Genomic DNA, 23,863 nt, shown 5'->3' with positions numbered 1-23,863 from the left:
AAATGTTTGTGAGCGTCCCCGGAGATGGAGACGGGTAATGAGTGCGCCGTGCCGGGCGTTTTATGTTGCAGAAGGGCCTTGTGGGTAGCAGCAGAGGGGCGAGCGGCGGCAGTGGCGACGGCGACGGCGGCGGAATATGCACAAGCTAACTAAGGGCCTCAAGAAGACCAAGAAGAAGAAGAAGGGCAAGAAGAAGGGCCGCGAGGAGGAACTCTTCGACGCCGCCGAGCTCGAGGAGTACCGCCGCACCCACCAGCAGCAGCAGCAGCAGGAGGACGGCGCTCCGGATCAGGAGGACCAGGTGCGTCCGTGTGGCCGTCTGCAGCATTTCGTGGTTCACAGGCCCGTACTGCGGGGCAGTGTCGTGGTCAGGGTGTAGGGAGTGGTTCTACAGCGTTTCAGGAATACGTAAAGGCATAGCGCATCATCATAGCAGAGAGAAAACACAGTCGGTGTTCCACAGGGTTCAATAATGAGACCAATACTGCCCTCGCACTGTGTTAACGATCTTTCTTCATAATTATTGCGTACCGTACAGCCGAGGAGGGCAGGTGGTAGCTAGCTGTATAGAACAACATCGGACTCTTCATCTATAGGTCTTAAAAATACATAAAACTGATACAATGCAGGCTGTCCCAGCAGGAATGGTAATATTCAGAGATATGACAGGACCGCTCAGTTGAAGCAAAAGACTTCTGTCGACATACACTGATAAGGCAAAATATAATATTATGACCATTGCCCATCGCGACACTGACTGCTGCCTGGTAGTGTTGTGGGCCAGCAGAGCAGACATGGACGGGGACCACCATAGGAAAGGTGTGGGCTTTAAAAGGGGAAACACTTTGACATAAACGATTTTGACAAAGGGCAGATTATTATTATGCGGTGTCTGTGAACCAGTGTCTCGAAAACGGCGACGCTGGTCGAATATTCACGTCCTATTGTCATGAGCATCTACAGAAAGAGGTGGAAGGACAGTGAAACTACCACTAGCCGCTGAATGGTTGGACGTCCACGACTCTTCACAGAACGTGGCGTTTGGAGGCTTCTCTGGCCTGTAAAGTGGGATACATGGTGATCTGTGACATCTCTGCCGAAAGAGCACAATGATGGTACACGCAAAAGTTTTCGGAGAACACCGTTCATCGTACTTCGTTGAACATGGAGCTTTGCAGTAGACTACACCTACGTGTTCACATGTTGACCCAACGACATTGTCAATTACGGTTGCAGTGGGTATGCGGCGGTCGAGATTCGGCCGTCGACCAATAGAAACGTGTCGACTTTTGGGGTGAATCACATTTTTTGCTACACTAGATCGATAGACGTCTCCACAAACGCCGTCATCCATGTGAACGGCGACTCAAAAAGTATAGAGCGCCACGGACGTGGATTGGCGGGAGCGGTATTATCCGATGGGTGACAAGCTCCTGATATTGCATGGGACCTGCGGTTGTAATCGAAGACATGCTGAGAGCTGCGAACCACCTGCGTCCCTTCATGTTTGATGTCTTCCTCGACGGAACTGTCAGCTTTCAGCAGTAAAATTGTCCGTATTTCGGAGCCAGAACCGGGCTACAGTGATTTGAGGAGCATTATAGTGAACTCACGTTGAAGTCTCGGCGACGAAATTCGCCTGATGTAAACTCTATGGAACCCATCTGGGTCGCTATCGGACGCCATGACCGCTTACGCAAATCAGCGACTCGTTATGAACGCGAATTACGCGACCTGTGGGTGGACGTTTGACGCCACGTACCTTCCAAACCAACCAACAAACTGTCGGATCCCTGACACGCAGAATCAGTGATGTGTTTCGTTCCAAAGATGGATAAACAAGCTATTAAACAGTTGGTCACAATATTTTGGTGCATCAGTACGGTTTCCGAGAACAGATTTAACGTATGTTGTTATTTATAGAACAGATGGCTTTAGACACAACTGGTTTGAATTGTACCTATCAAACAGCGTGTAGAAAGAAGTACTGAATAATGTGAAAATGTTGTAAAGATAGAAAATTTTACTTACTGAGGAGGTATCGCAAAGTGAAGCCCAAAGTGTGCTATTTTGCTTCCACTACTATTCCTATTGCAGAAAGATAACTTGAGCAAAGAAGAGGAAACCAACGAGGTAGGTTGGACTAGAATAAAACGTCAAAGACGTTGGATGCACATTCGTGCACACCACTAGTACAGACGCAAATATACATTGAATGTTTTCTATGTAGGAAACAATTCTGAACGGACCGTAAGTCTATATGAAGCTTTTCGCTTCAAATGAGCGTTTCTGAATATCCCTGAGTGTTGACCATACCTGCTGGGACGCCCTGTATAATTACTAAAGTGAAACTCTTGTGTCCTCATTGACACTGTAGAGTCCTGTACCATAGGAATCATAGGAGAGGATGTTGTTTGCTGGCCAGCATCCTCTTTCTACAACACAACTGCACACATGTATTAATTTACTTACTTTATTTACTTAAACAGATAGCTGCTACTTAACTTTAGCACCGTCCATGTGTTGTGGTAAAAGCTCTTCAATACTAGTCCACGTTACCCTCGCTGCTGGAGAAGAACAAGTCTCACTATGCGATGTATGACAGACGCCGACTTTAATTGCGAGTTGACGCGTCAGTGAGTGAGACTGAGCCCTCTGGTCAGCAGCGGCGATCTACATACTTGCGGTCGAGAGGGCGTTGGCGGCGTGTTGCTTGCGTGTCTGCCTTTGGCCTCTCTCCTGACAGGAGCGCTTCATCCAGCGCCTACTATCGATCTTCTTGCTACATCTATGCCGACCAGTGTGCTGGCGACAGCTTATGCCAGCACAGAAACAGTTACATGTATTTTTAGAACGTTAAAAAGATTATTTTAAATTATGCTGTTAAAAATATAACCACTGACTTTATTATTTAGGAATTATAAAAGAAATAGAAAAAATGAGACGATGACAAGGTGAGATAGAATGTACATGTTCATAATAAACAAATGCGGCACAGTTGTAAAATACTGTTATCAGCCTAAGTTTTGTATGACAGCAATCACTATACACTACTGTGGTTTTGGGGGCTTATCCCCATGACTACTGTATCTGAAACCTGAAAAAAAAACAGTTGTAACCTACTCCATTAAACAGTTAAGAAATTTTAAAAAATCTGAGATTACTATTTAGAAACTGAAAAATCAATAAAAATGATTAATAAATATCATTTCCATGTCCATATCCAAACAAGTAGTTGCCAAACGTCTACAGTAGGAGTTGTCAAATGACATTCCATACCGTGCGTCTTGTCAGAAAACTGCCACCGGGAATTCATCCAGTGTATAAAAATAAAGCCGCTACAGGACGTTAGGTGAAAGTCACGCGCTACACCAAAGTTAAACCAAATAACGACCCTGCACAGCAGAAAGCAAAATCAGCTTTAAAATGAAGGTCGGCGTTGGCTGCAATTTTGATGGTTTATTGACAGCAAAATCGATTTTCAATCCCATAATGATCATCTTCAGTGCTGTAGTGTACAAATTAAAACTCATAGGCACTGGTGTCAAGTTATTATCAGTACCTAAAGCTTTGAAACGATCTCAATAACTCAGTGAGTTGATATCAGTGCCTATGAGTTTTAATTTGTACACTACAGCACTGAAGATGATCATTGTTGTTGTTGTTGTTGTGGTCTTCAGTCCTGAGACTGGTTTGATGCAGCTCTCCATGCTATTCTGTCCTGTGCAAGCTTCTTCATCTCCCAGTACCTACTGCAACCTACATCCTTCTGAATCTGCTTGGTGTATTCATCTCTTGGTCTCCCTCTACGATTTTTACCCTCCACACTGCCCTCCAATACTAAATTGGTGATCCCTTGATGCCTCAGAACGTGTCCTATCAACCGATCCCTTCTTCTAGTCCAGTTGTGCCACAAAGTTTTCTTCTCCCCAATTCTATTAAGTACCTCCTCATTAGTTATGTGATCTACCCATCTAATCTTCAGCATTCTTCTGTAGCACCACATTTCGAAAGCTTTTATTCTCTTCTTGTCTAATCTATTTATCGTCCATGTTTCACTTCCATACATGGCTGCACTCCATACAAATACTTTCAGAAATGACTTCCTGACACTTAAATCTATACTCGGTGTTAACAAATTTATCTTCTTCAGAAATGCTTTCTTGCCATTGCCAGTCTAGATTTTATATCCTCTCTACTTCGACCACCATCAGTTATTTTGCTCTCCAAATAGCAAAACTCCTTTACTACTTTAAGTGTCTCATTTCCTAATCTAATTCCCTCAGCATCACCCGACTTAATGCGACTACATTCCATTATCCTCGTTTTGCTTTTGTTGATGTTCATCTTATATCCTCCTTTCAAGACACTATCCATTCCATTCAACTGCTCTTCCAAGTCCTTTGCTGTCTCTGACAGAATTACAATGTCATCAGCGAACCTCAAAGTTTTTATTTCTTCTGGATGGATTTTAATACCTACTCCGAATTTTTCTTTTGTTTCGTTCACTGCTTGCTCAATATACAGATTGAATAACATCGGGGAGAGGCTACAACCCTGTCTCACTCCCTTCCCAACCACTGCTTCCCTCGACAGATGATCATTATGTGATTGAAAATCGATTTTGCTGTCAATAAACCATAAAAATTACGGCCAACGCTGACCTTCTAATTTCACATATATGGTCGTTGTGCACACAGCACTCTATGGAGTCGCCAATCAAGCAAATCAGCTTTCAACCCGATATGGCGAACTATGCGAAAACTCCTACGTTCGGGGCCAACACTTACCGAGCGCTGGTACAATGCCCCTGTGTAACCCTTACGGTTACTGGAAGCGGAATGCAGTAATGGTGCCTGAAGTCCATTACTCTCGGGTATTACCTACATTTTTTCTGCATTTTTTCTGCTTTCGTACTTGCTTGTGTCTTAGTTCCCCTCCATGGCACGTCACGAGTCACATAGTTTTATGAAAGCTTAATTTCGTTTTGAAATGTTCTTTTATCATTCAGCATATTGACTGACATCTGTATATCTAATGTTCTAATCACTGTTCATATCATAGCTGGAAAACTGCTTAAGTTGGGTATTATTTGTTATTACTTTTGAACAAGTGGGATATATTCTCATGATGAACCATGATTGTAGTTTTATTTTTTGATGCAACAAGATTATACTCTCTTTCCCTAACATGTAGTTTATACCCTACTCATAGAACAGATCAATATCAGATTGAGTTTCGTAGTCTGAAAGAGAGTGAAGTTTCGTTGGGGAAGGGTACAAAGTGGTGGTCTTCAGGCTGGTCTCACTCTTGAAAGATCTCACTTGGGCAATGTCGGGTGGCCAATGTCGGGTGGTCATAGTTGGCAGTGGTGATGCATTCAGTCTGATAGTCATGGCTAGCCACAGTAGTTGGGAGGGTAAATATGTGTAACGGCAGACCACGTGACGACCAGGAAGTAAGCGTGAGGGTGGGTCGGGGGAGGGGAGAGGGGGGAGTGGGCCTGCCTACCGCGTACTGGTGCTGGTGACGGCAGCTGTGGTGGTGGTGTGCACAGGGCGCCGAAGCGGACGAGTGGCGGCAGTTCAAGGCGCTGACCGCCGGCGTCGACACCGTCCTCCGCAAGACCCAGGACGATCTCGACCGCATCCGCTCTACCAGTTACTTCCAGCGCAAGAAGCCCGAGTCCGAGGCCAAGCAGAAGGACAAGGGCGAGGACGAACAGCCGTCCAAGAAGCCTGAGGGCGGCGCCAAGAAGTGGGTCGGCTTTGAGGAAGGTAAGGACGGCTCTCTTGCCAGGAGCGTCTTTGTTATCTGCCTCTACGACTCGCCAATAACACGGATTCCTCTAAAAACTGGGACTGCTCGATGGTAGGGCTGCTGCCTCAGACCTCCTGCTCTCGTCCCAAGTTCACTTTGGGCATTCACCTCTTAGTCTGTTCCGCTCTCAGCACTGTTGGGACGTCCTCCTCTTGTGGCACTAATTTGATCACTTGGGTGTCACCTCCAAACAGAGACAGGGACTCTCATCATACTCTCATTGTACTCATCATCATGACAATTAATGATGACTGGATGTTGTTAAGGATCAGAACTGCTAATAACGAAATCCCATAGTGATATATTTGAGTAATGCAATAACCTCGACTATGGGATGATACTGACAAGTTGCTGACGATGTGATCAGGCTGCCAATGGGATGAAGGTGACAATGAGACAAATCTGACAGTTGTGATGAAGCTGATAGTTTGATGAAACTGAAAATGTAATGAATCTAACAATGTGATGAATCTGACGGCATGATGAATCTGATGTTGTGATGAATCTGAAAATGTGATGAAGCTGACAATGTGATGATGCTCACAATGGGATGAAGCTGACGATGTGATAAAGCTGATGATGTGATGGAACTGACAATATGATGGAGAATATGATGAAGCTGAAAATGTGACGAAGCTTGCAATGCAATGAATCTGGCAATGTGATGAATCAGATGATGCAGAAAGCTGACAAAGCGACGAAATTTACAGTGTGATCAAGCTGTAATTAAACTCAGAGTGTGCTGAAGATGACTGTGTCATGAAACTGACAATGTGATGACTGTGAGAATGTTATGAAGCATAGAAGATCATAGAGCTGAGAAGGTCACAGGACGTTTTATTTATTTATTTATTGCCAAATTATAAATCTGTTACCTGATATTTAAAACAGGACGTACATATTACAATTTTCGTTTTTTATCTTTTTACAATTTTCTTTCCTTTTGTTTTATCTACAACATTTACAAAGAATGATACTTTTCAAAATAACAATAATTTAAGGCTGAAATATAAATAAAATTTTGTTTTTTTTTTAAGAAGAATAGGATAGATGAGAGACTTGTTAGTGCCATCACCGAACGTGACTGACGGTGAATACCTCGGAGTGGTTTCTTCGAGCCGTTGACCGCCAGTCACACACACCCACACACACACACACACACACACACACACACACACACACAAATGGTTATTAGTAGAGAAATAATGTTGCTTATCCTATTTATTACTAATCCTCTGTATTAACTGCTTTAGGTGCCCATCCATCTACAGCATGTGGTGTTTTCTTGGCTAGATTGCCAGCACTTTTGCTTATTTACTGTCACATCTCAGCTTCCTCCTCCTGTTTCTCCTCATTGTCACTATGTTCGTTGTCACTGTGGGTATCGCTGTCCATCCTCTGGATATTGTTGTTACGCTGCACATAGGCATGTCTGTAATGCCGTTTCCGCATATACTCTTCATGTGTTTTTGAAATACTGTTTGTCAGTGCGTTTAATTGTGGCCATTATTCTTCGTCTCTTATTGCTGTGTATATATCTATGTTTGTGTCTGTGTAATCTAAGTGTAGTCTATGTCTATTGTTCGCGTATGACGTGATGAAGCTGACAACAAGATGAAGCTGACAGCGGGATAATGCTGTGATAGAATGATGCTGATGACATGATGATGGTGATGACAGGCTGATGATGATGACAGGATGATGCCGATGACAGGATAATAGTGATGACAGGATGCTTCTGATGAAAGGATTATCCTGAATCCAGGATAATGCTGATGATAGCATGATGCTGATAATGATGCTGATAACAGGACGATTCTAGTGACAGGATTATACTGATGGTGGATGATGATAACTGTCAGAGAATGATATTGATGGTGGGTGATGATAATTGTCAGACAATGTTGGTCAGACGATAATGATCTTGAGTTCGTTTCCTTGTGAAGCTTCATGTAAGTCTTTCTAGTTGGTACAGCTTGGCCAGCTTGGATGAGAGGTGTTAACTGACAACTTTTTTCACTTTCTGACTGACATCACAGACACAGTGTATTTATGAAATAACATAAGTTTCGCCACATGACTGTGAGATAAATCGTAACCCTATATTCACACTGCAAAAATGCGATGTCATTAACACAAATATTTCGTGTATGTGACTGTGATTGACTACATGTAATTCTCTTTTGGCGATACTAATGATCATTCTGATGATTTTTAATAATAAACATGTAAAGATAACGAGTGCGTGCCTAGAGTGTGCCGTTCTCTGATTTGAACTTCTCAGCCATAGATTAGTTCTGATAAAAGACTCTGGAAATTATAAAAACGTTTGGAAGGCTGATTTGCTCTCATGGACTTTTACAGGAAATCTTATGATTATGATGCTTTGAGTGTTACTATGTAATGAAGGTGGCGCTGGGTGTATGGTGATGATGATGATGATGATGGTGATGAGACTACAAAGAAGTAGTAATAATGATAACAATAATGGTCAGAAATATTCTGAAGGCGATAAACGATGACAGTTAAATCTTAGTAAGGCAACAGCACGGAGCCTATCACGTCCTTCAAGGAAGTATTTGGAGACTATTGTGGTTAAAAGAATCTGAATTCTATATAATGATAGCATTACTTTTCTTCTCTTTCCTTCCAACTATTGGAATTCAGGGCTGAAGTACTTGTACAATGCTGAAATAGCACCTCAGAGACTAAACATCAGTTGCTTAATGGTTGCTCCCTGGTTGCTCACAGGAGAAGTGTAAGTTAAAAGTTGATGCTCAGCGTTTTACTAATACATTTAGCGGAATCTTAAAACTGATACCACAGCCATATCATTTCAAGTTGGATCATGAAATAACCGAAAGTCTACCCCCAGTTTCTCTGAATTCACTCATCTGTGCAACTATTTGAAGAGGGTGGCTGCAGTGAGTACACGTAAGTCATAATCTAAAGTGTGATGTACATATGCAGACCGAAACGATAAATGAAAATTTGTACCAACGCCGGGACTCAAACAAGGGCCTCCTGCTCAGTAGATAGATGCGCTAACCACTACGCCATCCTCGCACAGTGGCTTTGCCCAATTGCATGGCCTACCCTAGCACTCCTCCCTACTCAATCCAAATTCCCATTCACACCTCAGTCCAGAGGTATTTCACCTAAACACAAACAGCATTGCAAAGGCTCTCCAACTGTTTTGTAATAGCACCTCAGAATCAAACAAACCGGAGGATGCTGCCAGAAAACCAGGCATAAGTATTTTTAACCAAATGAAACTACATGTTTCCAGAGACCTTTTCAAGTCTCAAATATCTCTAATGTATACAAACATTAATAAAACCGAAAAACTACAGGGACTGATTCCTGACTGCAATGAACAGCATAGCAGTGAGCTGAGGTGTGGAACCGTGCTAGGGTAGTCCATGCAGCTGTGCAAAGCCTCTGTGCCAGGGTGGCGTAGTGATTAGCGTATCTGTCTACAGAGTAGTAACTTCGGGTTCAAATATGGACCTTGATACAAATTTTCATTCGTCACTTCAGTCTGCATACATACATCATAGATGTCTGAGACTTTAAAAGGTCTCTGGAAACATATTGTTTCACTTGAATCTAAAGTGCGTTCATCATGAAAGTGACTGAAATGAGGTAGCGTGGATGGGGACATGTGATGGATGGCTAACTAGCACTGTCCTATGTAGTGAGCAGGTGGACAGTGCATCAGTTGAGCAAATCGCTTACTCTCTGCAGCTCACCTGAGGTACGGCCAAACATTATTAGCCCAAGACCATTATAAAAGACTTTAGCAAATGGTACGTGTGAATTAGGTGGTCCTGCGGATACAGAAGTACTGCATTCCACTGGATTTTACTGCCCTGCAACAGACGGGCAAAAATAAATTTTGGGATAACACACAAGATATTGAAATTGACTGACGAAAGTACAAAATGTAAAAATGCAGCAAATGAAGTAGGCAAAAGGGAATACAGACGACTAAAAGATGACATTGACAGGAACTGTAAAATGGTAAAACAGGAATGGCTAGACGATAAATGGAAGACTGTAGAAACCGCATGACTAAGTGAATGGTAGATGCAACATATAGGAAAATTAAAGGGACCTTTGTAGAAGTGTAGCGACTATATGAATATTAAGAGCTTAGATGGAAAGCCAGTACCAGGCAAAGGAGGGAAGGATGGAAAGTGAAAGGAATAAATGGAGGGTCTGTATAAATGAATAAATAGAAGGTCTTTATAAAGGGAACAAACTCAAAGAGAATATTACAGAAAAAGAAAAGAAGGGAAATAGAGATGAGATGGGACGTATGACACTGCCAGAAAAATTTGGCAGAGTTATGAAAGAACTAAGTCGAAACAAATTCGCTGCAGTAGACCACGTAGAACTAGCCACAGCAAAACTATTCTAACTTGTATGCATGATATATGACACCAGCGAAATAAATTCAGACTGCTATAACAATGTAATAATTTGTATTAAAAAGAAGGCAGGTCAGCACCTGTGAATATGACCAAATTATTTGTTTGAAAACTCGTGGCTACAAAATACTGACACGAACTATTTACGTAAGAATGGAAATAATTGTAGAAGCCTGCCATGTGGAAGATCAGTCTGAATTCTGGAGCAATTCAGGTACACGTGAGACAGTATTGACTCATCAACCAATCTTCGAAGATGGATTTTTTAAAAGGGGTAACCTACATCTACAGTATTAACAGATTTGGAGAAAACGTTCGGCAATGATCCTGGAATACAGTTTTTGAAATTCAGAAGATAGCATCGTTAAAATATAGGAAGTGAAGGGTTATCTACGATTTTTTCAGAAACTATAGCGCAGTTACAAGAGCCGAAGGACATGAAAGCGAATCCATAATTGAGAAGGAAGTGATAAGGGCCTAACCCTGGTATCATTCTGTTTGTACAGTTAGCATACAGTAAAGGAAATCAAGGAGAAATTTGAAAAGGAAATTCAAATTTAAGGAGCAGAAATAAAAACTTTGGGGTTCGTTAATGGCACTGAAATTCTCTCAGAGACAGGAAATAACTTGGCAGAGCAGCTGATCACAATAATGGTGTCTTGGGAAAAGAGTAGAAGGTGAATATCAAGAAACGTAAAACTAGGGAAACGGGATGTAGTTTAATTGAATCAGATGATGTTCATAGAATTACATTGGAATATCAGACATTACAACTAGTCAATGGTTTCTGATAACTTGGGCAGCAAAATAACTGACGATGAAGGAGAGAGCATGGCAAGAATAGGGTTCCTGCAGAAAGAATATGTTACCATCGAATACATTTATTTTTATATATGTATTTATTTATTTAACCTGATGTGATTATGGGCACTTGGCCCTTTCCTATTTCGGCCATGGTTTGATACGTAGAGTTCCTTTTTTAGTTCATAGATATCTAAGAAATAACGATTTTAGTATGACAAGAAGTATTAAAATGATTTAAGTGTCTATTATGACAGTGTGCGTAAATAGTACTAACAATATACTAATCAAGTTAATACTGGCAGTAATTCAACTACTGCTGCTGCTACCACTGATAATGATAATACTAATAGTAATAATAATAATGACAATAATAACAATAATGATGGTAGCTTTTCAAAGAGAATTTATAGGTATACAATATACGGATGTTTTCCGATATAGTCAGTCATGGGGAAAGGAGATTTAAAGAGACTGCTCCAGCAAAGAGTGCTGGGAAATGAAGAAAACCTGGTTGGGAAGAAGGATGTACAAGGGTAATAGGTGCATACGGAAACAATGGTAATCATTATTGTTGCTGTACTAGATATGTTATTAACTGTCTCCTGAAGCTGGAGATGTTGTTCACTTCTCTAATATAATGTGCGAGGTTATGGCAGATCCGGGTTCCTCCTACTGAGGACTTCAAGAAAGTTTCTGAACGATGGAGTGTGACAGAAAGGATTTTTCTCTGCTGGGAACGGGTGTTTCCTGCCATGTTGTTCAGACAAGAGCGTTAAGGTTGAGGAGACATATGTGGGCCAGACATCAGAGGGTACGGAAATCTCTGCACCTGTCCGCACGCAGCCAGGACAGCCGTGTGTATAATGATGAAACATGATCAAAGAATCGAACATCACAGATAAAACAAACACTGGCATTGATAACCCATTCCAGGTTTCGTGAGCTTTCCTGAGAAAGAGCTTGTCAGATAACTTCTCCGTAATAAATAATTGGAAGTTCATGTGTTTTTCTCGTCAAGAGGGAAGAAGGTTTTTAAATTTTTGTAAGGACGTTGATGCCTTCCTGCACATTTCAGTTACATGCTCAGAATATGAACTTAAGTTTTAGGAAGCGTTTTCTAAAGGCATTTGTGTGGGAGTGTATTTTTATAAGGAAGTGTAACACTATGAGAAGCACATCAGGCAAGAAGAGAATAGAAGCTTTGCAAATGTGGTAGTAAGCAAGAATGTTGAAAATTATGTGCGTGGAGCGAATAATTAATGAGCAGTCACTGGACTGAAGTGAGGAAGACAGAAATTTGCCTCACAACTTCACTGATAGAAAGATCTGTAGAAACGTCCCCTTAGAAAAATTATTGAATTACTGTGCTGATAAATTTCTTACATTATTTGATTTTCAAATAGCTGAGCAAAACTGAACGTACTCAGACATTTCGCTCTTTACATATTCTGATCAACACTAAACTGACACACAACATTTTTTAGCGCAACGCAATCTGACTCTCAATAATCCCTACAAAAGAATAGCCCTGACTAATATTAACCTATACCGTTCACAAATTACTTACCTCACAAAAATGTTCGTTACTCGAACTACTGCAATACAGCGAGCGCCACTACTGCCAGCTAAATAAAAGATTCAAACTACTGAAGGCACTAACTACTGATAGGCATAGTTAGCAAATGAAAGATTTTGATAGAGAACAAACAATGTATTTACCTTAATAGTGTTCAAAAGTCATAATATATATACCAGTCCATGATATCCAATATTACAAATTTACTCTTTCTGATGGACACACGTCCAGATCGTCCGCTCTCAAAATTCCGCCATCTCTCTCCCCACATCCACCACTGCTGGCGGCTCACCTCCAACTGCGCAACGATACGCGCTGTTAACATCCAGCTGCCCAACACTACAATAGCCAACAACAATGCAAACCAGCCACAGGCTGCACACAGCACAGCCAGTGATTTTCATACAGAACTCTACGTGGCGTTACCAATATAAAAACCTAAGCAGCCTACTTACACTGTTTAATAGGACGCATTCTGAGGCGGCAAGGAATCATTAGGTTGGTAATTGAAGGAAATGTGGAGGGTAAAAATTGTATAGGAAAACTAACTTTCGGAAATGGTAAGCAGGTTCTGATGGATACGGGTTGGAGTAATTATGCAGAGATGAAGAGGCTTGCACAGGACTGAGTAGCTTGGGGAGCTGCATCAGAGCAGTCTCCTGTGTGAGGACCACAACAACTACAACAACATGGATTTCACGTTACTTAGTCAGTTATGAGATGGTCGATAACCGCTCTGCACTAACACGTGTCTGAACCAAACTTGGGGCAGGCTATGTGACCGGTGTGATGCTGTCTCGTCTGGTAACGGGTCTGCTGGCATGGGTCGCATCTGCGTAATGCTGGAAGACTGAGGGCCCCTGATCACCGCATCTCGTGTCTGCTCTCAGTTGGTCGCGACCCATGTGTGACCATACCCCATCTGGCCGCCTGAATGGCGGTCGTGCTCAAGGTGGGCAGGACAAGAGGTGTCAGCATAATGCTTTGGATCTCAAGGCAGGGCACCGCTACTGAGCTTGGTGATGACTAACACTCAGGCGAATCTCTTACCTCTTACACCACAAATAGTGCACATCAGAAAAAACTGGAGAGGAACTCCGCCTTATGCAGGATACCGCTTTGTAGTTTTGTTTTCAAAAGGACATGGTTCAAATGGCTCTGAGCACTGAATTTCTGTGGTCATCAGTCCCCTAGAACTTAGAACTACTTAAACCTAACTAACCTAAGGACATCACACACATCCATGCCCAAGGCAGGATTCGAACCTGCGACCATAGCGGTCGCGCAGTTCCAGACTGTAGTGCCTAGAAACCGCTCGGCCACTCCGGCCGGCCACAGGGACACGTTTTAGCTCTTTTTGTGTTACCTTCAGTGGATTTATTTGTTCATTCTCTTTCTGAAAAATCGTTGTTACATGTTGACCTCTAACGATACTTTTTGTACAAATTACTTAAATTTGTAAAGTGAGCGATTATTGTCAAATATATCACATTAGTTTACATACAATACACAGTTGAGACATGTGTTAATGAGTGGAGGCAGTCTATGTTGTTCATTTACGATATGTCTAAGGTTCCACTTTCATTGCAAATTTCGAAGTAAAGTGGATGTATACATTTGTTTACTTACCGCAAATGAAGCTATTGGCTGTTTACGCTGGTAGTTTTAGATATTCCACACAGGTTACAGCTTGTCCTTTGCAAACTTCAAACTGTTTTTTTTTTTTTAATTTTTATTTCCAATCTCAATCAACTTAAAGCTACCAGCACAATCAACCAGTAACTTCACGTGAGGTATGGAAAAAACTCATATATCTATTTTACTTCGAAATATACTATAAAACTATAATTTCAGACGTGTCGTAAATGAACAACACAGAATGCCTCAATTGAATGATACATTCTCAATTCTGTACTGTATGCAAGCTAATGTAAAATATTTGACAATAATCGCTCATTTTACAAATGTAAGTATTTTGAACCAAAAGTTTCCTCAGAAGTTAACATGTAATAACAATTTTGCCCAAAGAAAATAAGCAAATAAACCCGTTGGAGATAGCACAAAAAGTGCTGAAGCTTGTCTAGATGAAAGCAAAGCTACAAAAAAGTTTCTTGCGTTATGCCAAATTCCTCCTCAATTTTTCTTAGGAAGCACGCAAGTAAGAAGATCTTCAACATTTACAGGACGTTTACTGTAAATTAGGTTTCTACGTTTCAGATTATAAAGAATTTACTTCATGGTTTGCGCATCACTTCCACCATTCTCTAAGGAATACGACTGCTCTTAATATATATAAAAGACCTAGTAGACAACGTCGGAAGCTCCAAGATGCTGGTCATACATTATGCTGTTGTACTTACAATAGTAGGAAGAGAAGAAGTTTGTAGAGAAGTGCTGGGATTGACTATTGGCGCTCAACATAAAGAAATGCAAGAGATTGTCCATAAACAGGCGGAAATTTCTATTGTTGTTTGAGTGCACCCTCGCTGCACAATCATTCGCAACAGTCACGTACATAAACACCTGGGAGTGTATGTATGGAGCGATTTAAATTGGAGAAGTAACATAAAACTAATCGTCTGCAAGGTAGATGGGAAGTTAGATTCACTGGAGGTATCCCACAAAGGAAGTAACTTACAAGGCTTGAGTATTGCTGAAAGTCTGGAATTTCTGACGAGAATGGTAGATAGAGGATCCGAAGAAGAGCAGCACATTTCATGACACGTTAGTTTAGTAAGTGTGAAAGGGACACAGAAATGCAACTCCAGAGAGGCACTGTGCATCATAGTGTGGTTTACTGTTAAAATTCTATGCAAAAATCATCAAGAATGGCGGCCGAAGACTTCTGACATAAGAAGTCACCCTCGTTCCGCCAAAGGCCTTGTCAAAGAGGACGGAGGAAAGGAAAGAGGTTCAGGGCACTCCCTTGCCCTTCAGGTGGGAAGAATCAGTATTGATCGACGGCATGAGGATACAGAACGCAATGGAAACCACTGCATTAAAGACACATATTGTGAGAAAAAGATTGAATAACCAACAGAAAGAGTAACCTTCTACGAGTTGGGGCTTGGAATAGCAAGATTCATAAATAGGAAGGTAGGGCACAGAATGTGTTACTGTGAACAGTTCAGTGATAGGGTTGTTCTCATCAGAATCGACAGCAAAACCAACACCGACAACGATAGTTCAGGTATTCATGTCGTTGCAAGCAGATTAAGAGAGAAAGTATAAGAGGATATTGAAAGGGTAGTTCAGTACGTAAAGGGAGATAAAAATCTAATGGCCATAGGGGACTGGAATGCAGTTGAGGAGAGGGAGTGGAAGAAAGGGTGGAGGGAGAATATGAGCTTGGTACTGAGAATAAGAGAGGAGACGGACTAATTGAGTTCTGCAATAAATTTCAATTAGTAATAGCGAATATTCTGTTCAAGAATCACAAGAGGAAGAGGTATACTTGGAAAAGGCTAGGAGATATGGGAAGATTTCAGTTAGATTACATCAATCTCAGGCAGAGATTCCAAAATCATATAGTGGATTGTAAGGCGTATCCAGCAGCAGACTCAGATCACAATTTCGAAACGATAAAGAGTAGGCTGAAGCTTTAGAAACAAATCAGGAAGAATCAATGCGCAATTAAGTAGGATACCAAAGTCCAAATTACTAAGGAATGAAGAGGTACCCTTGAAGTCCTCTGACACTATAGATACTGCAATAATGTATACCTCCGTTCAGTCGAATGTAAAGTGAGATTAGGGAGATACACACTCACAAAGAGGCTTGCCTACAGTTGTTCTCATGCGCAACATTTTCAGCTGTAGTGGCAAAGTGAAAGTGGAACATGCAGACTGACACACACCATAAGGTGGCTCTCAAAGTGTAGATGTAAATTTAGACTGTAGATGGATGCAGAGTGCAGATTCAGAGTGTAGATGTAGACTGTAAAGGTGGTAGACAAAATTTGGAAACACCAAAACCTCATCATATTAACGTCTGATATGGTAAGACAAACATAAGCACTGAAAACTGCTTCCAATCGTCACGGAATGAATAGATTCAGGGCCTGTAGGATCTTTAATGGAATCGTATTATCAGTCTTCGTAAACAATAGTGTCAAGTGCAGGAAATGATGATGAAGCTCGCTTCTTTGCAAAGTAAACCACAAAGGCTCAATACTACTGAGATCTGCTGGCTGTGATGGCCAGGGGAGATGCGAAAATTCATCCTCGTGTTGTCAAAATCATCCTTGGACGGTGGGAACTGTGTGAGCACTATCGTTTCGGAACACAACATCACCATTTGGGAGCAAATGTTGTACTGTGGGGTGGACTTGAATGGCCAGAATCCTTGGCGGTAAAGTTAGCTTGCAAAGTAACCATCTCGTAGAATACCAAGAAATAGCTGCCCAAGTCGTCACCGAACGCCCGCCATGTTTGACTCTTGAGATGTTAACTCAGCCAGAAGATGGAGAGAGAGAAGACTCATCCGACCAAATAACAATCTTCCACTGCTTCATGGTCCAGTTTTTTATGGCTTCGGCACCATGTTTTCCTATTACGGGCTTTCCCATCGCTAATGTGTGGTTATGGAATTCCAACTTCTTCTTCAATTTCCTGCTTTTGGAGCTCTTTTCGTGTTATTTCGGCACTGAAAGGATATCGCTATTGCGATATTCAATTTTGGGGTGACTTTCGCGGCTGTCGTCCTCTTATTTTTCGTCAGAATCCTCTTTAAGGCTCTCAATAGCCGCACAATATTTGTCAATGTCCGCAGAATCAAGGTAATTTCAGCTCTGTTCAAAAATTTATGTCTTGGAAAATATCGAACATATAAATACAACATTAACACCATTTTAAGCCCATTTTGTCTTCTTTAATATGCAATTATGAACAAAACCATGTCTGTTATAACATTGACAAATTGTGTTATTATACATGACACTGTTTTCGTAAAATTAAAAAAAGTCGTACATTTCTGGAGTAAATGAGTTCAAGAATACATAATGATCAGTGATGAATATTGTATTTAAATACAATAGCACTTTCTACTTGTATTGATGCCCCATTTTCGTATAAACTATTTTAAAACAGGGTTGCATACATAACGTCAGACAGCACTGTTCTCACCAATAACTTGTCTGTTTGCTTCCCACTTTCTTTCTTTGAGTTTGAAGAACAAACATAACATACACGGGAGACATGTTTTTTGCTTGTGGGTGGTAAATGTTACAGGAAATGTCTCTGTGTAACTCAGCCCACAGGTCCATTTTCGTTATTTTGAGGTGTTGGGAAAATTTGTAATGAAGTCAAATATTATCATTTTCTTGGTCTGAAAGGAACATTGTAACTAAATGCATTCACTACTCTTATTAAGAGCGAATGAAAATACCGTTTCCGCCATTATTTTACAGAATGAGATTTTCACTCTGTACCGAAGTGTGCGTTGATACGAAACTTCCTGGCAGATTAAAACAGTGTGCCGGACCGAGACTCTAACTCGGTATCTTTGCCTTTCGCGGGCAAGTGATCTACCATCTGAGCTACCCAAGCACGACTCGCGCCCCGTCCTCACTGCTGTACTTCTGCCAGTACCTCGCCTCCTACCTTCCAAACTTTACAGAAGATCTCTTGCGAACCTTGCACAACTAGCACTCCTGAAAGAAAGGATACTGCGGAGACATGGCTTAGCCACAGCCTGGGGAATGTTTCCAGAATGAGATTTTCAATCTGCAGCGGAGTGTGCGCTGATCTTCCAGGAAGTTTCATTATTTTACAGTTCTGTGCCTGAACACATGGTATAAGCGTCCCTTTCAAAGACGCCTGTGTCGCCCGAATTATCTTCACTATCTATCTGTCAACAAAATTCAGAAGCCGGCAATTTCTTCATCAGATAAACCACGGCGGGCCATTTCTGTTACACAGAATACCAATAATGATTTCTATTCGCAGATGAAAACAATGACGCAAAACGAACGAAATATCGTGGAAACAAGACGCACATTCACGCCATCTATTCTTGCAACTAATAAAAGTATAAATATCGTGTATCGACAGCCAGAGATATGAAGGCAAAGCGAATCGCTTTAATAACAGTATAAATATCGTGCATCGACAGCCAGAGATATGAAGGCAAAGCGAATCGCTTTTTAATCAACAAAATACGCTGGCCCGTGGAATCTACGGGTTTGGCACCTTTGGAAGGGAGTGTGGCCCGCACAATCTACGGGCTTGGCGCTGAGAGAGTTAATGACCATCTCTCACGATCACTCAACACACACCTTCACCCGCATTGTGATTCAGCGGACGTCGTTTTGTCGGTTTCCCTGTATGCGGTGTAAATCTTCGGCAGAGTGTCTCTTGAAAGACCAAACACTTCGGCTGCCTTGATTTCGGAAGCACCTGCCATACCACCACCAACAATTTACCCACGTTCGAACTCAGTTCCAGCACAGTGCACTCGAAATTACACAGAACGCTGTTCTGAGCCTGACTGACACTTGCAACGTATTGAGGACATTGCATAGCTGCTGTTCATGGTTAAATACAACAGCGCAACCTACAGGCTAAGCTAGCATCTGCATTTGTGTTGAGGCATCCCTTTCTTGCGGTGTTTCCACATTTTTTTCTACCACTTGCGAGCTTTCACGTATATATGATGAAATGATGTGGTGTAATGTTGTGGCCTTTAAGCATGCACCCTCAGAGTTGGAATATTAAAAGTTTTGGCTGGTTTCGTTGTCTAGGAGTTGGGATACGTAGTTGCCGCATTACAGGCCAAATACTGCTGAGTCTACAGTATACGATAAGAATACACACATGAATCGAATGGTCTAAGGTTTCTGTCACTCGACAATTTCGAATTATGGATGTAACATATAAATTTTTAAATGAAAGATTGCAATTAAATAAAAGTGCAGGTACTATCTTAACGTCTTTAAATGATGAGTACGATAGTATAAGTACTTTTGAGAATGCGTTACATTTCTGCAAAACACTTATTAGTGTCGATGGTCCAGTGAGTAAATAAAATATACGTTGAATATCGGGGAACAATAGATTCCTACTTCACGTAATTAGTGACGAACAACAATATAGCTTGCGAGATATTCACTTCTAAACGCACACTACGTCTTCACTGTAGAAGCCATGGAAATCACACAAGAGCACAGGTCGGCACTCCGAAATATTTCTATCCTCCGCGACTACGCGCAAACTGCTGTACTGTCCAAGTCTTTCCGCCGACTGTGCGTCTGTCGCGCTCTACAGTCTGCGTCCAGCACTCACTTCCACCTCCTGTCCCGTACTGTCCCTCTCAGCGCTCTGTTCAGAACTCACCTCGTGTCGTCTCTCGAAACGACCCCCCTACCCCACTTCCATACAGTCTCACCATTAACGAGCGCTGTGATTGGCTAGAGCGCTCCCTCCATGTCTCCAAGCCAACGTACACTCACAAACATATTTAAGTACATACGAAATACTGGATTTACATTTAAATACTTGAAATTAAATAAAAATTCCTACGGCTGGACAATAAAGAGACTGTAACACTGATTATTAAATACCTAAACAAATTAAATAAACATAGATCAAAGGAATAGCAACAAAAGGTAGGACAGTAGCCTAATGTCTATGGATCTGAGCACTATGCGGCTTAACTTCTGAGGTTATCAGTCGCCTAGAACTTAGAACTACATAAACCTAACTAACCTAAAGACATCACACACATCCATGCCCGAGGCAGGATTCGAACCTGCGACCGGAGCGGTCGCTCGGTTCCAGAGAGTAGCGCCTCGAACCACACGGCCACACCGGCCTGCTCCTAATTGTGCTTTCTAAAACACAGTAAATGTTTAACCAATTTCTTCATGAATAGTATATATCTGATATAAACAAAGACATAGATGAATATATATATGTATAAGGATGCTGCTACCGCTGTGGAGTACCTATGGCCTGACGCGATTGACAGTAATCGGCCACTTTGACGTCCAATAACACATGTACTACGTAAGTTAAAAAAAAAAAAAAAGTGTGTGAAATCTTATAGGACTTAACTGCTAAGGTCATCAGTCCCTAAGCTTACACACTACTTAACCTAAATTATCCGAAGGACAAACACACACACCCATGCCTGAGGGAGGACTCGAACCTCCGCCGGGACCCTAAGTTACATGCCTGTAATTCATACCAATTTACGTTTACACTGATAGCTTTCTAAAGACACTGCGATCCACAAAATCGGATGAAGCGTTTGTATTTTGGAAATTCGTTGCTGGGTGTTACTTGTATAATTTACCGTCAGATACTAAACTTTAAACTAATAAAGATATTGAAAATCTGAGTACACCATCAGGATCGTCATGCAAATAATGTACATCTTTCTTTTTGAGGTATCATGATTCATCTGGCTACTATTAATTTCTATACGAACTGTGAAATGTCCGCCATTAAGGTCTCACAAAGTCCGCCATCTTTGGCGCTGTCAGCGTGCCTCCTTCATCGATACAGCGTCACAATGGAATTCCCAGCCACGCGGCTGGACGGGCGGTTGTGCGGCGTCACGCGGTAGCTAAGCTAGCGTCCAGCACCACGTGGTCGCTGCCAGGTCGCAGCTTTGACGAGCGTCCTGTGCGACCTCCCCTACTCCGAACATATAATACTTCCAGACGGCCACAACTCGCTCGTTACCTCACACACTGTAGATGTAGACTGTAAATGCATGCTCTAGATGTAGACTGTAGATTTAGACTGTAGATGTAGACTGTAGATGTAGATTGTAGATAGATGTAGACTGTAGATTTATAGATGTAGACTGTAGATGTAGATAGTAGATAGATGTAGACTGTAGATTTAGACTGTAGATGTAGATTGCAGATTGTAGATGTAGAATCGCTGACAGCTGCCCTGTCCACAGGAGCAGGTGGCCCCGACCCAGAAGAAGCCAGTGCTGAGCCCACAGCAGCCCCCGCTGCCACTGGTGAAGCCTCAGGTGCAGCTTCCGCTGCCCCCAAGGACCTCCTAACCGCGCCCGAAACAGGGGACCTTCTCGAGGAGTCGGCCGCCGAGGAATCTTCTGAAGAAGAGGAGGAGGAAGAGGACGACGATGGGCTGTTCGACACGTCCTACGTGGACGCTGTCACCAGCGGAGAGGTGAAGCTCGCCTACATCCCAGACAGCCCGGAGCTAGAGGTATCCGGAGGCGCCGACGACCCGTTTGACACTTCCTACGTGGAGAGCATCGCCAAGCAGGCCGAGGAGGATCTCAAAAAGTAAGCAACCTCTCCTACACATCTACTTGTTCATCTTCAGTTCATGAAGAGCTATGAAAAATGTGTGACAACTGGAATTTCGAGATTTTGGGGCGTGAGTCGCGCTGGGTAGCTCAGATGGTAGAGCAGTTGCCCACGAAAGGCAAAGGTCCCGAGTTCGAGTCTCGGTCCGGCACACAGTTTTAATCTGCCAGGAAAGTTTCCAAATTTAGTTCCTAAAAAAATGTAACCAATTGGTGAGACAGTCCACCTTGATGTTATCAATGTAAACTGTGTACGATAAAGAACGCAAGTCTTGAGTGCATAGTAACATAAGGATTTTACTCTATGACAAACTGCCTTTTGGTGATGTTTTGTTCTGACGGACAAAGAATGTTCGGTACAATGTTGGGTACAAAGTTCCTAGTTTTTCAGCTCTAATGTTTTAGTTATGTGAATACACATTTTAATATTCTCATGCAAAAAATTTTAATAGCTTTTAGGGTTGTTATTCCATCTGGATTTATTGTTATACAGACGTTCACCTGAAGACGTGGCTTTTAGTACCAAGAAAACGGTAGTGATCCAATAACAGAGGACTAATGCATCTGAAGCGGCTCACAGTTCAATTCTTTCATCTTCGCGGCTCGCGCATGCCCGCCCAGACGCGGGAGATTGCTGCATTGCCAGTTGCACACGACACACGCGCCAATAGAAGCAGCGCCATAGTATAGTATAGTTCGCAAACTTACGTTAGGGGAGAGCTCGCAGTTTATGAAGTAAAGCCACCACGGCTGCATTAACCCTTTCGCTGTTTCAGAGACGTGCTCCCCGCATTCCGCGCTGTGCGCCATTTTGTCATCACTGCACTGCTCGCCTGTGCAGACACATGGTGTTTCGACTGCTTTGACACATTTTGTCTTTAGATTTCACAAAAACTATTAGGCCCAAAATTTGATTTTTACACATCTTCTGGACTGATACTTTCCCTGCATAAATGACTTAATTTTGTTTCGATGTTCAACGCAGTTATTGAGCTGCATTAAATGTAGTATACCATTGCACGAAATTTTGAAGAGTTTGCAGAGGTAAAAGTCCACAGAGTATACTTTCTGTATGGTCGATTTTAGTTGCCACTAGAAATTTCAAAAAATTACATTCAAACGAATAAAATCCATGAAATAAGACACTACAATATTGTTTCTAAATAAAGAAAATATTAAATACCGAACAAGATTTGAACTCAGAACCTTTTGCGTAGCAACCAAACACCATGACCATGACGCTAACGCAACTCGTCGGTCAACTGAATTCCTGGAGTGCTTTAAAGAGTTATGCAAAATACCTACAAACACGGTTGGTATGGCTATGAATTGCTCACGTTTCGCTGTTCTTTATTGCGAAAAAGCAGTTAGTGAGAATGAATTTCCTTGCTGTCGCCTGAATTAGGAGGCTTGTTGCTTGTTTGGTTTAATTAATTAATAGAATATGAAGCAGTTGGTATAAAGAATGCTTTTTCCAAACTTTCATTTATAGAAAGTCTGCTGTCAAGACATTGCTTTTGTTCAATTACTTTATTTATGACTGAAAGTTTCTAAAACTGAAGACACTCGTCCGTGCTCTGCACTGCAGTCGAGCTCTGGCAACGTCGTTCTCTGTTCATTGGCTGACTGTGTTTTGTGACGTCAGATGCGCAGAACGAACCTAAACTCGGCCGCCGTCGTAAATGACGCGCACTTTAATACCCAGGATGCCTGTGTGTTGTGGTATTTGGTCTGATGCGTAACTGGGCCGTACTTCTTCGTAGATGGCGCTGGAAACGCATTAACGGTGGACGGGAAACACTGCCGCAGTGTGTTAAGGGACTTTATGTGGTCTGAACTGGATCGTGTGAATTCTGAAGAGGTTTGGTTTCAACAAGATTGTGTTATTTGTTACACATCAATTGTAACACTGGACTCGTTATGAGAGAAATTCGCTGGTCGT

At 42.0% G+C, this 23,863-nt stretch overlaps 1 protein-coding gene across 1 annotated transcript in view; it reads left to right on the top strand.

Moving 5' to 3' along the window:
• LOC124551235 overlaps nt 1-23,863 on the top strand; it is a 343,125-nt gene that overhangs the window by 52,765 nt on the left and 266,497 nt on the right. Inside the window, exons 2-4 of the mRNA XM_047126229.1 lie at nt 72-301; nt 5,558-5,777; nt 21,544-21,898. Coding sequence (XP_046982185.1) covers nt 137-301; nt 5,558-5,777; nt 21,544-21,898 — 740 coding nt within the window. The 5' untranslated portion in view covers nt 72-136. The remainder of the gene's footprint in view (nt 1-71; nt 302-5,557; nt 5,778-21,543; nt 21,899-23,863) is intronic.

This window comes from Schistocerca americana, chromosome 9, assembly GCF_021461395.2.
Source record: "Schistocerca americana isolate TAMUIC-IGC-003095 chromosome 9, iqSchAmer2.1, whole genome shotgun sequence".
In the NCBI taxonomy this organism is placed as follows: Eukaryota; Metazoa; Arthropoda; class Insecta; order Orthoptera; family Acrididae; genus Schistocerca; species Schistocerca americana.
Note: the sequence above shows the minus strand (reverse complement) of the source record. Positions and strands in the feature narration are given on the sequence as shown.